Consider the following 17,573-nt stretch of genomic DNA (forward strand, 5'->3'; position numbering starts at 1 on the left):
GGTGGGCCTTCCACAGAGCCCACAGGGGTACAGGGAGCCCCTCAGAAACCAGCCCAGCTGATGGGCTGATACGCCTGGGGAGTGTGGGTACATGTCCCCAAGCACACTTAGGGGAGACAGCCAGGGCTTTACATAACACGGTATTTATGCCTGAGCATTCTCTAAGCACCACAGCTCCAGGAACCAGACTGCAGGGGGGCTGATGGGGTCTCCACAGAGGCAGAACACAGTTCCCTCAGCCCGTTGCACCCCCCGCACTCGCGGCCATGGGGGGTGGGGGAGGTCAGCATCCTCAGTGTTTACCAAGACTTGGGGCACGGAGAGCCAAAGAATACGGCCACGGCTGCCCCAACAGGAACTGAACAGGCAAGGAGCCAGCCACAAGCAGTGGCAGAAAGAACGTTCGTAACGCCGAGTGTGACTGTGTGACTGCCACTACCCACAGCTGGAAGGGACACACACGTGCAAAGGGAAGTGGACAGAAGCTCCAGACAGACCTTCTACAGAGGCCCCTGGGGAGGACAGGAATACGGGACTTCTCATTTTTACTCTGCATACTTCCAGATTTTTTTTTTAACCATCAAAACACAGCCACTGTGATTACACAACTGGGTGAATGATAAAAAGTGAATCCTCCCCTCCCCGCAAAAGAGTGAGTGGTGTCCAGGGAGGCGGGAGCCCAGTCTGGCTCGGCATCCTCCTGCCGGCCCTTCAGGTCGTGAGTCTACAGGCGAAGAGCTGGTGCCCTGCACTCCCGAGGGGCCCACGATGCTCGCCAGATTGCTGGTTCACACTGGCAGTGAAGTGGGGTGGGAGGAGGGGAGCCCTGCCACCCTCAACCCCACAGCAGGACAGCTCTGAGAGGCGGCCTGCCCTGCATCTATCTCCCCAGGCCCCATCTCCCTTTGGGCCTCTTCAAATGCTGCCCCTGGCGCGTCGACCTCCCTGAGCCTGGAGAAGGGCACGCTATTCTCATTTCTGCAGCCCTTGGCAGCCTGGCCTGGAATGAACGCCGCCCCGCCCCACCTGAGACAAAGCTGGCAGAGGTGCAGCCGGACCAGGAGGGTGGATCAGGGAGGGCCCAGGGCTTCCCAGCACCACCAGGGCGGCGGGGGCAGGATGTGGATGGCACGCCAGGGCCTCCCAGCTGGGCAAGTCTACCCCAGGGAGGGAATCTCCCCCGGAGGAAGGGCAACCAAAAGCCCTGCTCTGCTCTAAATGGCAGGAATATCAAAGGCCTCCTCGCTGGGGTGGAAACATCTGGAACCATTTACTCCAGAAGTGGGCTCAGCTTGGGGGACCAGGATGTATTAGACACCAGGACCCACTGCCGAATTTCCCTCCTCATTCTCCTGCCTCACCCACAAGCCCCACCAGCCTGGGGCAGCCCCTCTGGCTCTATAGACATGGGAGACATATTCTAGGGAGGCCTCATTCTAAGAATCACCCCTGCACGCCAGTCCCCCAGGGAGGCTCCCACCATAAAGTCCTGAGCAGTGACTGTCCAGGAACGATCCACTTTTCATCAAGCCCAAAACCTGCTAGGCCCTCTTCTTGCTTCCATGGCAGTGATGGGTGACAACTGATGGCACAGCGCCCCAGAGAAGAGATTCCAACTCATGGTCAGAGATATACCAACATCAAGATCCTACAGGTCAGGGCACCTGAGTGGCTCAGTTGGTTAAGCGACTGCCTTCGGCTCAGGTCATGATCCTGGAGTCCCGGGATCGAGTCCCGCATCGGACTCCCTGCTCAGCAGGGAGTCTGCTTCTCCCTCGGACCCTCCCCCCATCTCATGCTCTCTCTCTATCTCATTCTCTCTCTCAAGTAAATAAATAAAATCTTAAAAAAATTTAAAAGATCCTACAGGTCACCAGGAGCCCAGAGAAGGTGGGACTGAGGCCACTGCAGACCCTGCCCCAAAGCCCTGGGAACTGGCCATAGCTTGTGGGTAGCATGTGGCCTAAGGAGAGTCCTAGGTACCCACAATCCACTCTGCCCACAGAGCACTGCATGTACAAGCCCTCAGCAAACCTGGCCCACTGCCCAGTGGGCTCCAAACTGACCAAGGGGCCCAGAGAAGTCCCAGGTACCCAAGTCGGAGGCAGCTTTCTAAGGCAGGCCACACGAGGCCAAGCCCCAGCCCCAGCCCACCACCATCACAAAGGGCTCAGCGCACTTCACCTGGGCGGGGGGGGAGGGCTTCTCGTAACATGCAACTGGCCTCCCCAGTGACTTCGGGTTCACAAGGGACTACGGATTCGTACAATGATGGTGCTCTGATACCAGCAGGGAAGGATGCTCAAAACCCTGCTCTGTGTGAATGTCACACCAAGGCCCACTTAGGGATGGTGGGAAGGGGCCAGTGAGCTGGCTAGATCACGTGGGACAGCGCACTGCCCTCCTGACCAACCCTTTTGTTCTCAAAACATGAAACAAAGGATACAGGCCTGCCCCACCAACGGACTGCACGGCTGCCTGAAAATCCTCTGTGACCAGATCTGCGATATGGCGGAGGGGTGTGTTAAGAACCAGGGGACAGAGAACCTGGGACTCTGAGCTCTAACTAGAATTTCTGGAGAGGGCCGAACCAAACCCTCCCAGGGCCCTCAGGAAGCGAACGACTAGAATCAACATGGTGTAAGGAAGCCAGCATGGAGTGGCGGACAGACGCCACACTCAGAGGCCTTCCATCGGAGACTCAGCTTCCCAGCTGTGGGACCATGGACAAGCCTCAAACTGCCCATCTGTGAAATGGGGGGTAGCCCTGTCCTGCCAGCACCCCCGGGGCCTGTCACTGGAGAGTGGACCTGCACGTGCCTGGGAGCCGCAAACCGCACTATGGGTTCCGGATGGGGGTTGCTGCTCAGATGTCTGAACAGCCTTCATGTGGGCTCGGAGCATATGGAGCCTAACCCACCTCCATGGGGCCCGGCACTCCCAGGGATCCGGCAGCCCCACCGTCTCCTGGCTGAATTGGGAAACCAGAACTGCTCCCCACACGGACAGGTCAGAGCCAAGAAACTCCCTGCCCAAGACAGATGATGCCAGCTTAACTCCCAACAACCCAGCATGGAACAGGAAGTGTCCTCTGTGACGCACAACCACGGGGCAGCCAGACACAGGCAGGCTGGGGTTGCTGACCACACAGTATCAGGAGTCAAAGGGTCTCAGAAAAGCCCAACAAACTCATGTGCCTCAAGCCCACCCAGGAGTGCCTGGTACTCATTCAGAGTCACCAAGGGAGACACTAGATGTCATGGTATTCTTAAAAAGTTTCCTCTGGGTTTCCCAGGGGCCAGGGACCGAAAACAGCTCAGGCATCTGCTACCAAAGTGCCAGGAGTCATTCTCGGGGAATCAACCTCCAAACAGATGCCCCGGCACCTCTGAGGATGAGGGAGCAGCTGCTACTAAGGGGGTAAGGGGAGCCTCTTGGGTAGAAGGTTTGGCCATGGAGCTCTTTGGGGAAGCCGCTAGACCTGAGCAGACCTGGCCAGGTCCCTCAAGCAGCATAAAGGGTGAGGGGTACGTCCCCCAGCCAATGTGCTCAGATCTACCGGGCTCTCGAGCCCCAGAGGGTAAGCTTAGGGGCAGTGGGATGAGTCTGCTGCCCCGTGCGCCATGCATTGAGCAGGGAGCTGAGGAAACCCGATTATTTACGAGGTACTCCAAGCCACCCAAGGCATCTGATCTATATTGGGGTGGCTTAGGAATAAGACACTGGGTGGCTCTGTCATAGGAGCAAAAGACAAGCAAAAACACACTGAAATCTCTCTGCAGAAGCTGTCAGCCTCATGCACCCAGGTCCCCTCAGGACTTGGCTCCTGATGCCACCTGAGCCCTCCCACCACCTCCCCGGCCCTGCCAGTCACTGACATCCCATGCCCACCCACCACAAAGTCTGCCCCCTCAAGAACTCCAGGGACCTCTCTCCAGCACCCGCCACCCTCCTCGACTGCCCTACATCACTCCCCCTCCTGACCACCTCTTCAGGAGACATTGCATTCCTTCATGCCCCTGGCTCTGCCCCATCAGCCCTCTCATGGGCTCCCACCCCTCATTCTGGCTGCTTTGTGAACTTTTCCCTCTCTGACCCCTTAATCACAGGGACCCAGGATATGGCCCCAGCCCTTCTTAAGCTCCCAATTCCTGGGCCCAGGTGGCCACTCAACCCACAGCATCACCTCCTAACTCTATTCAATCTCCAAAGCCTATCTCCCTGGGCCCGATCCCTGCCCCACTCGGATGCCCAGCCCTCACTCAGACACCGGGTGCAAGCAGCCCACCCAGCAGTCACCCAGACACACCAGCTTCCCACCCATGTGGGCTCTCAGCACTGCTGTCCTCTCAGACAGACCTTCGCTCCTCGAGGAATGGGACCAGTCCCAGCACGGCCAGCCAGGCTGCAACTTTGGGACCATGGGCCAGAGTATGGCATTCAAGGTCCTCCCCAATGGGTACCTGCTGGTGCACCCTACGAACACCAGACCCATGCTCCTGATCCATCAGAAGTGAGGCTGGACCCTCCCAAGATCACCTAGAGATCCTCTCCCCTCAGTGTCAAATCTTATGCGGCAAAAAGAAATAATAAAAAATTTAAAAACTTATGTGGTACAAACCACATTGCCAGTACTCACTTGAACTCCCCCAACAGATCTTCCCAAACCCCATAAGGTACTCTTACCACACCCCCTTTACAGATGGGAAGCAGCCTATGCTCCTAAGCTGCACTGCCTCGTCACCTTCCCTTCCCATCTCTCCTGACCCCACACTCAGCGGCGCCTTCCCGCCCAGCACTCCTCCACACCTGCCAACCTTCCCCCAGTCAATCGTGCAGATGTGCCCGATCTCCAACCCAGGCCTGGCCCAGAGCAGAAGAGAGGCCTCTAAAGCCTGAAGGAGGGGAAGGAGGGGTGTGGTCTCCAAGTAGAGGGTAGACCCCATAGCTGCTCTTTTCTAGAAGCTCTGTCTGAAACAGCGGCTGTGACAAACCCCAGGGCTCTCTGTTAAGGAAGGTACCAGTTATGCGGCTAGCCCCTGCCACCTGGTGGTCGTATAGGGCAATGCAGGCCAGACTCCCTACTCCAGGATCTCCAGGACCCAGACTTGGCAACAGGGGCATCATGAACACAGTACCTGGTTCCTGCACTCCCTAAGCTCTTGACACAGACCAATTCGTTACCCTCCCAACACCATCTGTGAGGGAAGTGCTATCATTGTCCCAGAGGGCGCAGAGGAGTCAAGTGACCTGCCCAACATCACACAACTAGGAATGCTGAGGCTGGCTGCGGAGCCCACCCTCCACCGTGTGCTTTTTAAGACCAGGAGCCTCTCCCTCTTCTTGGGAGATCAGCTAAGAAGGGCTCACAGGGGGTGGAAAGGAGAGCTCTGAACCCAAGTCCTACACCTTTGTCCAGACACATCCTTCCCATCTTCCCATTTTCAGGTGCGAATTCTGGAACGGAGCCCATGGACTTTAAACTTAGACCCAAGTCAACGACCACAGCTCCTCAAATAACTCCAGCTCTACCCCTCTCCGGTCTCAGCCCCAGGCCCACAGGCCCGCCCACCATTTTGCCCCCTGCACAACTCCTAGTTCCTCCCATGGCCCCTCGCCAGCTTCCTTCCCTGGCCCCATCCCCACCATCTCTAGGTGGCTCATGGCCCTGCCCAGTCACACCTGCTCTCAAGACAGTTCCATACTCTAGTACCCTCCGCAAGCTCATCCTAATCACACGCAAGTCCGTCCCTACCCTACCTCCCAGCTGGAACCTGACACAGCCCGTGCTGACTGCCTGCCGCTCTGCCTTCCGAGGGCTACCATTAGATCAGGGGACACAGCCCCAGGGCTGCCTCCTGAGCCTGGTCTCTAGCCTAAGTTGACCCTCCGTATGGTTCTTGGCTCCATATCCATGGAGGACACCATGAGGCCAGAGGTGGCCAAGGTGCCACGAACACTGACTTCTTTTGACAGACCTGCCCCCTTCGCCTTAGCTCTAGAGGCAAGTAGCACGGGCAGCCCCTGAGAAGCGGCCCTTGAGCAGAGCCCTGGCCAGAGAGCCACTGCGAGCTCCTTGTCTCGCCCTGCAGTGTGCATGAGACTCTGCCGGCTCAGGAGCAGGCACCACAGGGCTTGGTGGGTGCCAGGTAGTGCCAGGATCCACCTTCAGGCCAGTGTTCCGACCCAGCACGGCCACAACACAGACTACTGGCCGCTGAAGATCCCAATAGGCCCGGGACTTCTCCCCACTGACCGGGGCCGTCCTCAGGCCCGCTTCAGCACCACGGCAACGAGCCGGCCACCTGCTCTACCGCGGCCGCTCTCGGACACTCACGCTGATAGTGCTGCAAGAGCCGGTGCGTCCGCACGTCCCACACCTTCACCGTGTTGTCCATGCCGGCGGCTGCGATGCACGTGCCACTGGGGTGGAAGTCCACGAAGGTGACAAAGCTGGAAAGACAGGGGCCACCACACGCTATAGGGAGGACCGTCCTGGCTCAGAACAGACCCCCAAACATCCAGCCTTTTCCAACATCCCTGCCTGTCTGCTCAGGCTGTTCCCCAAACCCAGAAGACCTCCCTCCTGCCCCGCTTCTTTACCAGGTGGCCAAGGCATAGCAAGGAAAGGGTGCAAACAGTGGCTAGCAGTGACCAGACGTGGACTCACCAGGGAGCGAATCCCAGCAGCCACTTCTACATACAAGTAGAGAAAGTGGCCTTCAGCCCAGAGGTCAGCCAACAGCTCAGGGTGTTTAGAGTCAGAGCCAGGGCCCTCATCAAAGCCCCCTGCCCGATGAGGCCCAGCCCCAAAGGGCCAACAGGGCCCCAAGGCCACTGGTTGACTATCTCCAGGAGACAGGCCAAGGGCCCCCAGTATCCCCACACGTGACATCCAGGCTGGCATCACGGCTGGCTCTCCGGAGGAGCCTTTCCCTGGGGCTCCCAGCCTACCTGGGAAGGGCAGAAGCTGGGGTCCATCGAGAAGACCAGAACAGGTGAGGCCCTACTCCAATGCAGGCTCCTCCCTCTCCTGATGATGTGGCACAACGTGAACCGCCACCAAGAACTTACAAAAACCTGCCAAGCCTTTCATTTATAAACCCATCACCATAGGTAACATACTAACATGATTTTGGGAGGTCCAGGGTCACCTTCTTTCAGAGAGACAAGTCACAATTCTGAGAACTGGGAAGTGAAAGGAAAAGAGAGGCCCCAAGAATCACATGCCTTAAAGTTAAGCACCCGTTATTTGTGGGGATGGGGATGAGATGAACCTCCCACTCACATAGGAAAAAATTCAGAGACAGAGAGAAGCAGAGACGTGGCCCCACATAAGGCCACTGGGGCCCCTTCATGCCTAGGTCCATGCTTTTCTTGAGCACCTGCAGGAGGACAGGGTCCGGTGACTTACCCGCCATGCTCACAGTAAGAGTGGACACACTCCCGGCTCGTCTTGTCCCACAGCTTGACAGTCTTGTCATCGCTGGCAGACACGATGAGCCGCCCATCAGGGGAGAACCTGAACCAGGAAGGGCACAAGTCACACCACCATGGGCACTGCACAGTGTCCTCCACAGCCACCTCCCTGCACTGCCCACCACCAGGCCCCAGAACCAGCCAAAGCGTGAACGTTGCTCTGACCCTGAGTGATCCTGGGCAAGCAGCTTTCCCTCTGTGAGATGGGGAAGAATGGTACCTACACTCGTGCTGAGCAGGGAGCAGCGCCGTACGCACAAGGCCCCCAGCGCTGCACACGGCATGGGGCAAAGTGCGTGCTGACTGCTGATGCTATCAGCATGAAGGCGGCCCGAAGCCACCATCGGCATCGTGATCCTGTTCCCAGGCCCCCAAGTCCACACTTGACTCTGAGAACCACCTACCGACAAAAATGTGTGGAGGTCCTGGGGACCCACCAGCAAAGGGGGGTGTAGGCTTCACACTGGTTTGCTGGCCTGGCCCCTCCTATTCTCAGGAGCCCGACAGTGAGGCCTCTCTGAGCAATCAGGGACCTCCCAGGACACAGGTGCCCTGGAGAACAAGTAACTTGCATGGGGTCCCCAGAAGAACACCATAATAGTCCCCAACTTCTGACTCCTATGGTTTCCCAGCATCCCCAGACCTCCCAACCTCTTCCTCTGGAGCCCGGAGATCTCTGTCAAAAGGATCAGAATAGCTGAAAGTAGGCACATTTGTGTCCGCAATCCTTGGATCCTGAAAGGTCCTGTGGGTCACCTGGCGCCTATCCCCACAGCACTGCCCCCCCACCCCACAGCAAAGGGAGAGCCAGCCTCCAGACCAGCCTCCTCAGAAGCTTCAACATCCACCCAGCAGCTCAAGCAAAACCAACTTCTGAGAGGCAGACTCAGCTTCAAAACCCAGCAAGCGCCCAGGGGCAAGATACTGCGCTGTTCTGAGCCTCGGTGTCCTCATCTGTAAAATGGGAATGACACTGCCTAGCCTGCAGGCCTGCCGTGAAAAGAAATTGTAGAGTGCTACTAGTGACATCATCTTGTCACTATTGCTCCTAAAACAGCCCCCGCTGACTTGCTTCCGGCCGCATTACCAGATGTCAGGGGCTCAATCATGGCTGGCAATGAACTCACTTACTTGTCATGTGTGAGCTAGAAGCTCCTCAGCAATTTACAAAGTGACAACTTCTTTGCTCCCATTTCACCGATAAGGAAGCTGAGGCTCAGTAATATGAAAGAGTAGCTAGTTCGCCCAAGGTCACGCTACTGGCGCCTGGCAGCGCCTCGGTGCCCCTCAAGCCCCAGGTCCCTCCAAGGGTCCAGGGGCAGGACGATGCTGATGCTCACCTGGCGCAGCGGACCCAGTTGATGTGCTGGCTCAGGGAGAACAGGAATTTCTGGCGATGAGTTGACCACACCTTAACTGTTTTGTCGTCGGAGGCCGTCACAAAAGACTGGCCGTCACTGCAGAAGTGGACACTCCTCACTGTGGCCGTGTGTGCACGAAACACGGTAGACTCGCCTTTGCTGCAAGGATGGGTATTCCGATTCAGGAGACCCATAACGGTGACAGGAGGGCCCATGAGCACATCAACGCTCTCCCGACCCCTCAGAGGCCCCTCCTGATGTCAGTGCAGGCCTGCCACCCCAGCCCCCCACAAGGAAGACCAGAACCACCACCCACCCTGCCCATGTGTGAGCAGCATCAGATGGGAGCCCTTCCAGGATGGCTGCGGTAAGCCCAGAATCCCTCTCCCAACCCTAAGGGGAGGGCTCAGCTTCTGACAGCATCTCTTCAGAAGTAGGGCAGATGCCCCACCATGACAAGTCCAGAGCCAGAATGGGGACTGGAGAGGGGACAGCTCTGGCACCAGGACCCCAGGCTCAGACAAGCCCTTCCAAGTCTGTAACTCACACATTGGGTATCCAGATCCGGACAGTCTTGTCTCGGGAGCCTGAGGCCAGCAGGTGTCCCGAAGGGGAGAAGTTCACACAGGTGACAGCGTCCTTGTGGCCCGCAAAGCGGTAGGCGCGTGACTGGGGCTTCATGTGCCAGACCATGAGGCATGAGTCCATGGAGCCACTGGCTGAGAAAGTAGGGATGCTGTGACCCTCAACTCTAGTGGGCCTTGAGCCTCCAGCAGGACGATGGGGTAAGGGGACAGGAGAAAGACCACATTTCCAGCAACTGCTGAGCTGGGGTTTGGAGCATCGACGGGCTGTCAGCTCTCCAAGCAGCAGGCCCACAAGGGAGCCAGACCAAGAGATGCCCTTCACATGCCAGGCCTGGGCTGCAACCCAGTGGGCCTCTGAGAAAACTCATCCCCCATGGGGTTCCCCACAGTCTAAGGGCACTAGAGAGCAACTAGCTCTACTCCCAGCCCAACCCAATGGGCCTTTTACCACTGAGAGGGACCAAGTCAATCAGAAACCTAGAGATCCCCAAGACAGATCAAATGACTTCAGTTTGCTCTTTATCTACAGTGACCAGTAGTCTCTGGCAGGGGACCTTGACTATGGGATGAAGGGAGAGCCTTGTCCCTAGAAACAAGAAAGCGGCAGTCATGACAGCTGTGTAGGGACCCCCAAGCAACCAAGGAGCAGGGGTACTCAGCTTTGCTCTTTGCCCTTCTCACTGGATGCCCCCGTACTGCTGTGGGCAACAGAATCAAGGACCCAAGGGAAAGGAGCCGTTGTTTAGGGCCATTCTACCAGCCAGACCCAAGAGATGGCTGGGGCACATGCAGTGAAAAGCCCAGACCCGGGGCCCACCCTCCAAGGCTCCGTGCCCTTGGCAAGGCCCCCAAACTCTCTGAGTCTCACGCTCTGCACGTAGAATGCAGTTCACAAAACCCAGCACACAGACAGCTGGCCAGCTGAAGCAAGACGCAGGGCTAGACAAAGCACCTGGGTCCTCACAGGGCCCTACTCCCCCGACACCACACCTGCCAGCTAGAGACTCCGCCTTCTCAGCTCATAACCTAGTGCCGAGGAAAAGATGCCTTTTCTTACCCAGCTGCTTTGTGTTGAGACTGAAGTCCACACAGGTAACTGCATCTCGGTGGCCCTTAAAATGCCTCTCCAGTGAGGGGTCCTCCTGCAGGAGAGCCAGGGTCAAATGTGTGAAATTTGAATGAAGAAGGGGCTTTCCGAGGGCCAAGACTCTTCCTAAAACAGCCAGGAGGGTTTAAAAATGCTCAAGGCAGGACCTTGTATATAGAAAATCCTAAGGAATTCGCTAAAAAGCTATTAGAGCTAATAAACCAGTTAAGCAAGGTTGCAAGATCAATATATAAAAATCTATTGTAGGACGCCCGGGTGGCTCAGATGGCTGAGCATCTGCCTTCGGCTCAGGTCACGATCTCCAGGTCCTGGGATCGAGCCCCGCGTTGGGATCCCTGCTCCGCTGGGAGTCTGCTTCTCCCTCTCCTTGCCTCTTCCCCTCTCAAGTGTATAAATAAAATCTTAAAAAATGTTTTAAAAATCTATTGTATTTCTGCATACCAGCAATGCACAATCTGAAGAATGATAACAATTCCATTTATGACACATGAAAAAGAATAAATACTTAGAAGTAATTCAACAAGAGGGGCGCCTGGCTGGCTCAGTCAGTAGAGCGTGCAACTCTTGGTCTCCGGCTTGCGAGTTTGAGCCTCACATTGGGTGTAGAGGTTACTTAAAAATAAAATCTTTTGGGGGTGCCTGTGTGGCTCAGATGGTTAAGCGTCTGCCTTCGGCTCAGGTCATGATCCCAGGGTCCTGGGATTGAGCCCCACATCGGGCTCCTTGCTCCGCAGGAAGCCTGCTTCTCCCTCTCCCACTCCCCCTGCTTGTGTTCCTGCTCTCGCTGTGTCTCTGTCAAATAAATAAATAAAATCTTTAAAAAAAAGAATCAAGGAGAGAAAATGCGGGCCTTTCGGCAACCCCCATTTCGGGAATCAGATTCTGAACCCTCAATCTCACTGGAGGCTGGCCAATGAACCCAAAGGTCAGCCTGGACAGCCCCAAGGGGCAGTGCCACCATCTCTACTGTGCCCAACATCATCAAGGAAGCAGTAGTTCAGGACACTGCTAGGAAGACATGGAGAAAATATTCCAGACTCTTTCCACACAACAGCAGCTGTCTTAGCACTTGAAGAGTTATAGCCCTGCCATGCAAACATCTCCCCCTGCCCCAAATATCAGAAACCACAAAGAAGGATTTGGGGCACACCGGGGAGCCCAGCAAAACCTCCTCTTGGGAAAAAAAAAAAATGTCCTTGGGGCAGAGTAAGACCATTGCCACCCCACAGAGTTGTAACCAGAACAAAGGCCCCCATGGCCCTGTGCCCAGCTCCACCCCCAACACACCCGCCTGAGTCCCCCTTTCAAGAAGAAAGAGAGTGGCAGCTGGGAGTGGGGTAGGGCAACAGAGCAGCAACTGCTTCACCTGAACCTCTTGGGAGAACAAGATAATGCCCACCTCTAGGCTCAACGGGCAGAGGTAAGTTCAGTTCCAGCTCTGACCAGGGGACCCCGAAACCTCCCAACATCCTTCCCACCTCCTCAATCCCACCCGACTCTGTGGTTTCTCGGTGGCTGCACCCTAAGGTGGTTTATATATGGAAGGAAGTGGGGACGGACTTATGGGAAGGGCTAGATTAGGGGTCAAAAAGCCTGGATCCTAAGTCTGGGCCCTCTGCTCAAGTCCCCACATGCCAACAGGCACCACCCGGCCTTCCTGACTCTCAACCCAGCCCAAAGGCCAGACATGTTTAAACAATTTCTCAAAAAGAGGGGTTTTGGAGTGCTTCCCTCTGGAGGAAACTGGGACTCAGGGCGCCCGGCCCAAATCACACTGCAGACCTGGGCTGTCCCGTCCGAGCACGGTGTTCGCTCAACAAGCCCCTACCCAGCCACCCACTGCTCAGGATGGTGAGACTGAGGCCCGGAGCTGGCCTCCTGCCCGACCTCCTGTCGAAACGTACTAGTACTAGTGTCTCCTCCACTAGGATGCAAATCCAGGGAGCGGGGACTCATTGGTCCGCCACGGTAGTCCGCAAAGGGTCTGGCACTCAGGAGGTGCTTACTACGTGTCCCGACCCAGCGCCCCCTGCACAGACGGTAAACAGGCTGGAGAAGACTGGCTCGGGACCCGGCATCCCACTCGCCCCCTAGCAGCCATGGCCTCGGCTAGGCACCCACAGTCCCAGCGGGGAGACTAAGGCCGGGCAACCACCGCCGGCAAGAACTTACTGGCCAAGGTGCCGCCATGGCGGGTGCGGGGCGCCGAAGGCGCCGGAGAAGGCAGCGTCGGCAGTTGCGGCCCGTTCAGTTTCCGCGCCCCCAACCGCCGCCAATAGCAACGCGGGTCGCGTCGCCACGCCCCGCCCACGACGATTAAAGGAGACGCAGCACCTCCTCTTTTTGTCCCCCGGCCGGAAGCAGAGCTGTGTGGCCGGTTCTACGGCCTCCGCGCGCAGCTCCGCCAGACCAGCAGCCCACGGGTGCCGCCGCCAAAGTTCTCCGTCCACTGTCACTAATCCCCTAAGAAATTACAAAACCCAGAATGAGGGGTTCACTGCATCGGCCCCGTAGCTCGGTTTACCACACGACGAGCACAGCCTTCTGGGAAATGCAGTTTCAAGACGGCCGGCACCTTGTGTCTGCAGAAAAGTGGAACTACTTTTCCCGAGATACTTTGAGGGCGGGCCGTGATTAACCACCCGTAGGAAAGGCTTCAAGGATCCCGGAAGTGGAGGACACGTGGGTCGTTGTATTTGTGTCCTCTTAAAGGGCCCTTGAAACCGGGTGTTCGCTCAATACCTTAAGGGCCAATTAGTCGCCCCTCAGAGATTCTTTAAATGGGTCACGCCTCCGAACTTAAAACAAGTTATTTAAAAGAACACCAGTCACTTGGAATCACATCCATGGGATCCTCTATGGGTGGAGAAACCTAGGTTCTATTCTGTTGTCGTCCTGCTTCCTTGTGTGACCTGTGACCTTGGAGAAAAAAAGGACCTCTGCCCGGGCCTCAGTTTACCCATTTGTAATATGAGGGAGTGTGATGCAGCCTGGCCCTCTCCAGACCCCTCAGCCCTGAAAAGCGGTTGTAAATTACATATTTAAAAGAGAAGGAGACATTTCTAGATATGTCTTCTGAAGCAAGGGAGACAAAAGCAAAATTAAACTATTGGGACTGCATCAAGTTAAAAAGCTTCTACACAGCAAAGAAAATAATTAACAAAGCCAGAACACAACCTACTGAATGGGAGAAGATATTTGCAAATGACATATCTGATAAAAGGTTAGTATCCAAAATATATAAGGAACTTACACAACTCAACACCAAACATTCAAATAATCCAATTAAAAATGGGCAGAAGACAGGGACATTTCTGGGATGCCTGGGTGGCTCAGCTGGTCAGGCATCTGCCTTCCACTCCGGTCGGGGTCCTGGGATTGAGTCCCGCGTCGTTGGGCTCCTTGGTCAGCAGGGAGCCTGCTTCTCCCTCTGCCTGCCGCTCCCCCTGCTTGTGCACGTGTTCTCTCTCTCTCTCTGACAAAAAAAAAGACATGGACATTTCTCCATAGAAGACATCCAGATGGCCAATAGACACATGAAAAGATGCTCAACATCACTCATCATCAGGGAAATACAAATTAAAGCCCCAATGAGATATTGCCTCAGAGCTGTCAGAATGGCTAAAATCAGAAACACAAGAAACAAGTATTGGCAAGGATGCAGAGAAAAAGGAACCCCCGTGCACTGTTGGTGGGAAGGCAAACTTTTCCACTGGTGCAGCCACTGTGGAAAACAGTATGAAGTTTCCTTAAAAACTTAAAAATAAAACTACCATATGCTCCAGTAATTCCACTACCGGGTATTTACCCAAAGAATAGGAAAACCCTAATTCAAAAAGATATATGACCCCCTGTATTTATTGCAGCATTATTTACAAAAGCTGAATTATGGAAACAATCCAAGTATCCATCAGTAGATGAATGGTTAAAGAAGATGTGGTGTGTGTGTATATATATGTATACACACACACACAAATACATATATATACACATACGTATATGTACATATACAATGAAATATTACTTGGCCATAAAAAATAATGAAATCTTGGGGTGCCTGGGTGGCTCAGTTGGTTAAGCAGCTGCCTTCGGCTCGGGTCATGTTCCCAGGATCGAGCCCTACATGGGCTCCCTGCTCAGCGGGGAGCCTGCTTCTCCCTCTCCCTCTGCCTCTCCCCCTGCTCATGCTCTCTCTCTGTATCTCTGTGTCTCAAATGAATGAATAAAATCTTTAAAAAATAATAATGATGATGAAATCTTGCCATTTCCAACAATATGGATGGATCTAGAGAGTATAATGTTAAGTGAAATAAATCAAAGACAAATACCATATGATTTCACTTACATGTGGAATTTAAGAAACAAAACAAATGAACAAAGAAAAAAGAGACAAACCAAAAAACAGATTCTTAACTATATAGAGAACAAACTGATGGTTATCTGAGAGGAGGTGGGTGGGGAGATGGGTGAAATAGGTAAAGGGGATTAAGAATACAATTACCATGGGCGCCTGGGTGGCTTGGTTGGTTAAGTGACTGCCTTCGGCTCAGGTCATGATCCTGGAGTCCCGGGATCAAGTCCCACATTGGGCTTCCTGCTCAGCAGGGAGTCTGCTTCTCCCTCTGACCCTCTTCCCTCTCATGCTTTCTATCTCTCATTCTCTCTCTCTCTCAAATAAATAAATAAAATCTTAAAAAAAAAGAATACAATTACCATGATGAGCACTGCATACTGTATAGAATTATTGAATCACGATATCATAAACCTGAAACTAATGTAACACTGTATGTTAACTATACTGGAATTAAAGTAAAAAATAAAAGAAAATTAATAAAAGAGGAGACATTCTAAGGGCCTGGCCACCAGGAGCCATCCCTGCTCACTTTATGCTGTCAGAACGTCCAGGCTGTCCTTGTCCAGAACTTTTACCCTGTCTCTGGGCATCTTCCCAACCTGGAACTGACCTGGACCGGATATTATGCAACATTCAGGAAACTTCTGTCACCTCCCTGAACAGGCCAGTTTGGCCAGACTCCAACACTGATTAGGATCTGGCCAGGCCCGGAGGTTTCTCATTATTACATCCTGAGACCAAAGATGGTTTCTCCATGGACCTCCAAACCAGAGCAGAATCAGAACCTGGCACAGGTGGGTAGCTGGCATGTGGAGGACTGGGTCTCTCCTTCAGACCTAGGAAGTCTGGGGCCAGAAAGAAGAAACAGAGACATCTTCGCTGCGATTTGGCATAGAATTGGTTTCTTTACATTACAAATGTTCAGGCTCATTTAACTCAGACACTGAAATTCTCCTTAAAACAACAAGTATTGTAACATTCACACACCTCAAAATTGTTCAACATTGTTCACAGGATGAATTCACAACTCATTCAGCGATTCTCTTGTCTGCTGTCCAAACACTTAAAGTGAAAAAGTTAAGGAAGAAAAAAAAATTAAATACAGAAATATCTATCCATTAAATTTAGAGTTTGTTTGTTTTTGTTTGTTTTTTTAAAGATTTTATTTGTTTATTTGACACACAGAGAGAGAACACGAGTAGGCAAAGCGGCATGCAGAGGGAGAGGGAGAAGCAGGCTCTCCGTTGAGCAGGGAGCCTGACGCGGGGCTCGATCCCAGGACCCTGGGATCATGACCTGAGCCGAAGGCAGTCGCTTAACCAACTGAGCCACCCAGGCGCCCCAAATTTAGAGTTCTTTTATTGCTGTTATTGGTAGTGTTTTTGGTCTCGTTTTGTTGTTTTGTTTTGTTTGTGTAATTTTACCTACGGAACATCCCTGGTCTATTGGAGCTCATAATCTACAAAACTGAATTTAGAGAAACCCTTCTGTAAAATGATTTTCAAATGTCAAGCTTGCTCAAAGTAACAGGCCCTAGAAGATTTTACTCATTCTCCCTAGTCTTTCCAGATCCGACTATCTTCTATCCTTACCCACTGGAGGAGGAGCTGGGGATGCCCAGCCCACTCTTGCTCATTTATTCTCCAAAAATTGCAACACCACATTCTGCCAACACCACAAAGACAAGCCATGATCCACCACCGACACAACCTGTATAAACAAAGATTGGTGCCTCTGCCTTCTGACTGAGCAACCCCTACCCTGTGCCACCTCCATCAGATTGGACTCCATTTCTATCTAAGTCCCTCAAAGTGGGGATGAGTATGCTCAATGTTGGAGGAGCCAACACTGTTGGCCTCCATGTTGAGGGGACCTCCATGTTGAGGGGGCTAGAAGACAGCTCCTTTTTCAAGCCCCCTTGTGGCAGGAATGTTAGAAACTCTATCCTGGTATAAAGCCCATAAAACCCCTGACAGAGACTCTCCTCCTGTCATCACTCCCGGACCCCCTGCCCAAGAGCCAATGCCACCTCAGGGTGAGGCAGAGAAAGAAGGAGGAAAGGCAGGGATCACACCCACCCACATAGCCCAATCCATCCTGCACCTGGAAAGCCCCATTAGTTCTATCACTCAGCCCTGCACTGTGGCCTGGGCTTGAAACTCTGAGCATGGCAGCTCAGGGCTTGTCCCAGGGTCAGACACATCTTGGGATGAGCCCAGGCCCTGCCACCTCTAAGCTGGGTGATCTGGCAGGAGTCACGCCATATCTCTGAGCCTCCATGTCCTTGATTGTAAAATAATCATAACATATCTGCCGCAATGGGGGAGGAGGGATTCCATGAGCCATTAATTAATGTGAGAGCTTGATATTGAGCTGCCACTTAACACATTTGACATTTTACTATGACCTCAGTCACATCATATACCTCCTCTGCTCCAACCATCTAGCTGCTACCTCTCTGCTTCTGCTCCCTCCTCTCTCTCCTGGGCTGCCTTGGCTCCAGCCACGTTGGCCTTCTTGCCATTCCTTGAATAAGAATGTGCCGGGCACCTTCCTATCTCAGGGCTTTTGCACTGGCTGTTGTCCCTGTGTGCATTTGGCTCAACCTATCACTCCCATCAGGACTTTGTTCATATGTCACCTTCTCAGTGTGGCTTTCCCTGGCCACCCCAGTTAAAATGCCA

The 17,573-nt window shown here is 53.9% G+C and overlaps 1 protein-coding gene across 3 annotated transcripts in view; it reads right to left on the reverse strand.

Annotated features, from left to right (window-relative positions):
• POC1A (POC1 centriolar protein A) overlaps positions 1-15,433 on the reverse strand; it is a 70,248-nt gene extending 54,815 nt beyond the window's left edge. The window contains exons 1-7 of one of the 3 annotated variants that reach the window (XM_073901313.1): positions 15,037-15,433; positions 13,789-14,010; positions 10,485-10,569; positions 9,388-9,559; positions 8,820-8,999; positions 7,415-7,522; positions 6,338-6,453 (exon numbers count right to left, since the gene is read on the reverse strand). In XM_073901313.1, coding sequence (XP_073757414.1) covers positions 6,338-6,453; positions 7,415-7,522; positions 8,820-8,999; positions 9,388-9,548 — 565 coding nt within the window. In that variant the 5' untranslated portion in view covers positions 9,549-9,559; positions 10,485-10,569; positions 13,789-14,010; positions 15,037-15,433. Of the gene's footprint in view, positions 1-6,337; positions 6,454-7,414; positions 7,523-8,819; positions 9,000-9,387; positions 9,560-10,484; positions 10,570-11,934; positions 11,995-12,707; positions 12,999-13,788; positions 14,011-15,036 lie in introns of those variants that run through there. The other 2 variants (XM_025885165.2, XM_073901314.1) reach the window with 2 other exon arrangements.
• Positions 15,434-17,573: the final 2,140 nt, after the last annotated feature.

Source organism: Callorhinus ursinus, unplaced genomic scaffold (assembly GCF_003265705.2).
Source record: "Callorhinus ursinus isolate GAN/ISIS: 27379988/994484 unplaced genomic scaffold, GSC_fseal_2.0 scaffold15, whole genome shotgun sequence".
NCBI classification, from domain to species: Eukaryota; Metazoa; Chordata; class Mammalia; order Carnivora; family Otariidae; genus Callorhinus; species Callorhinus ursinus.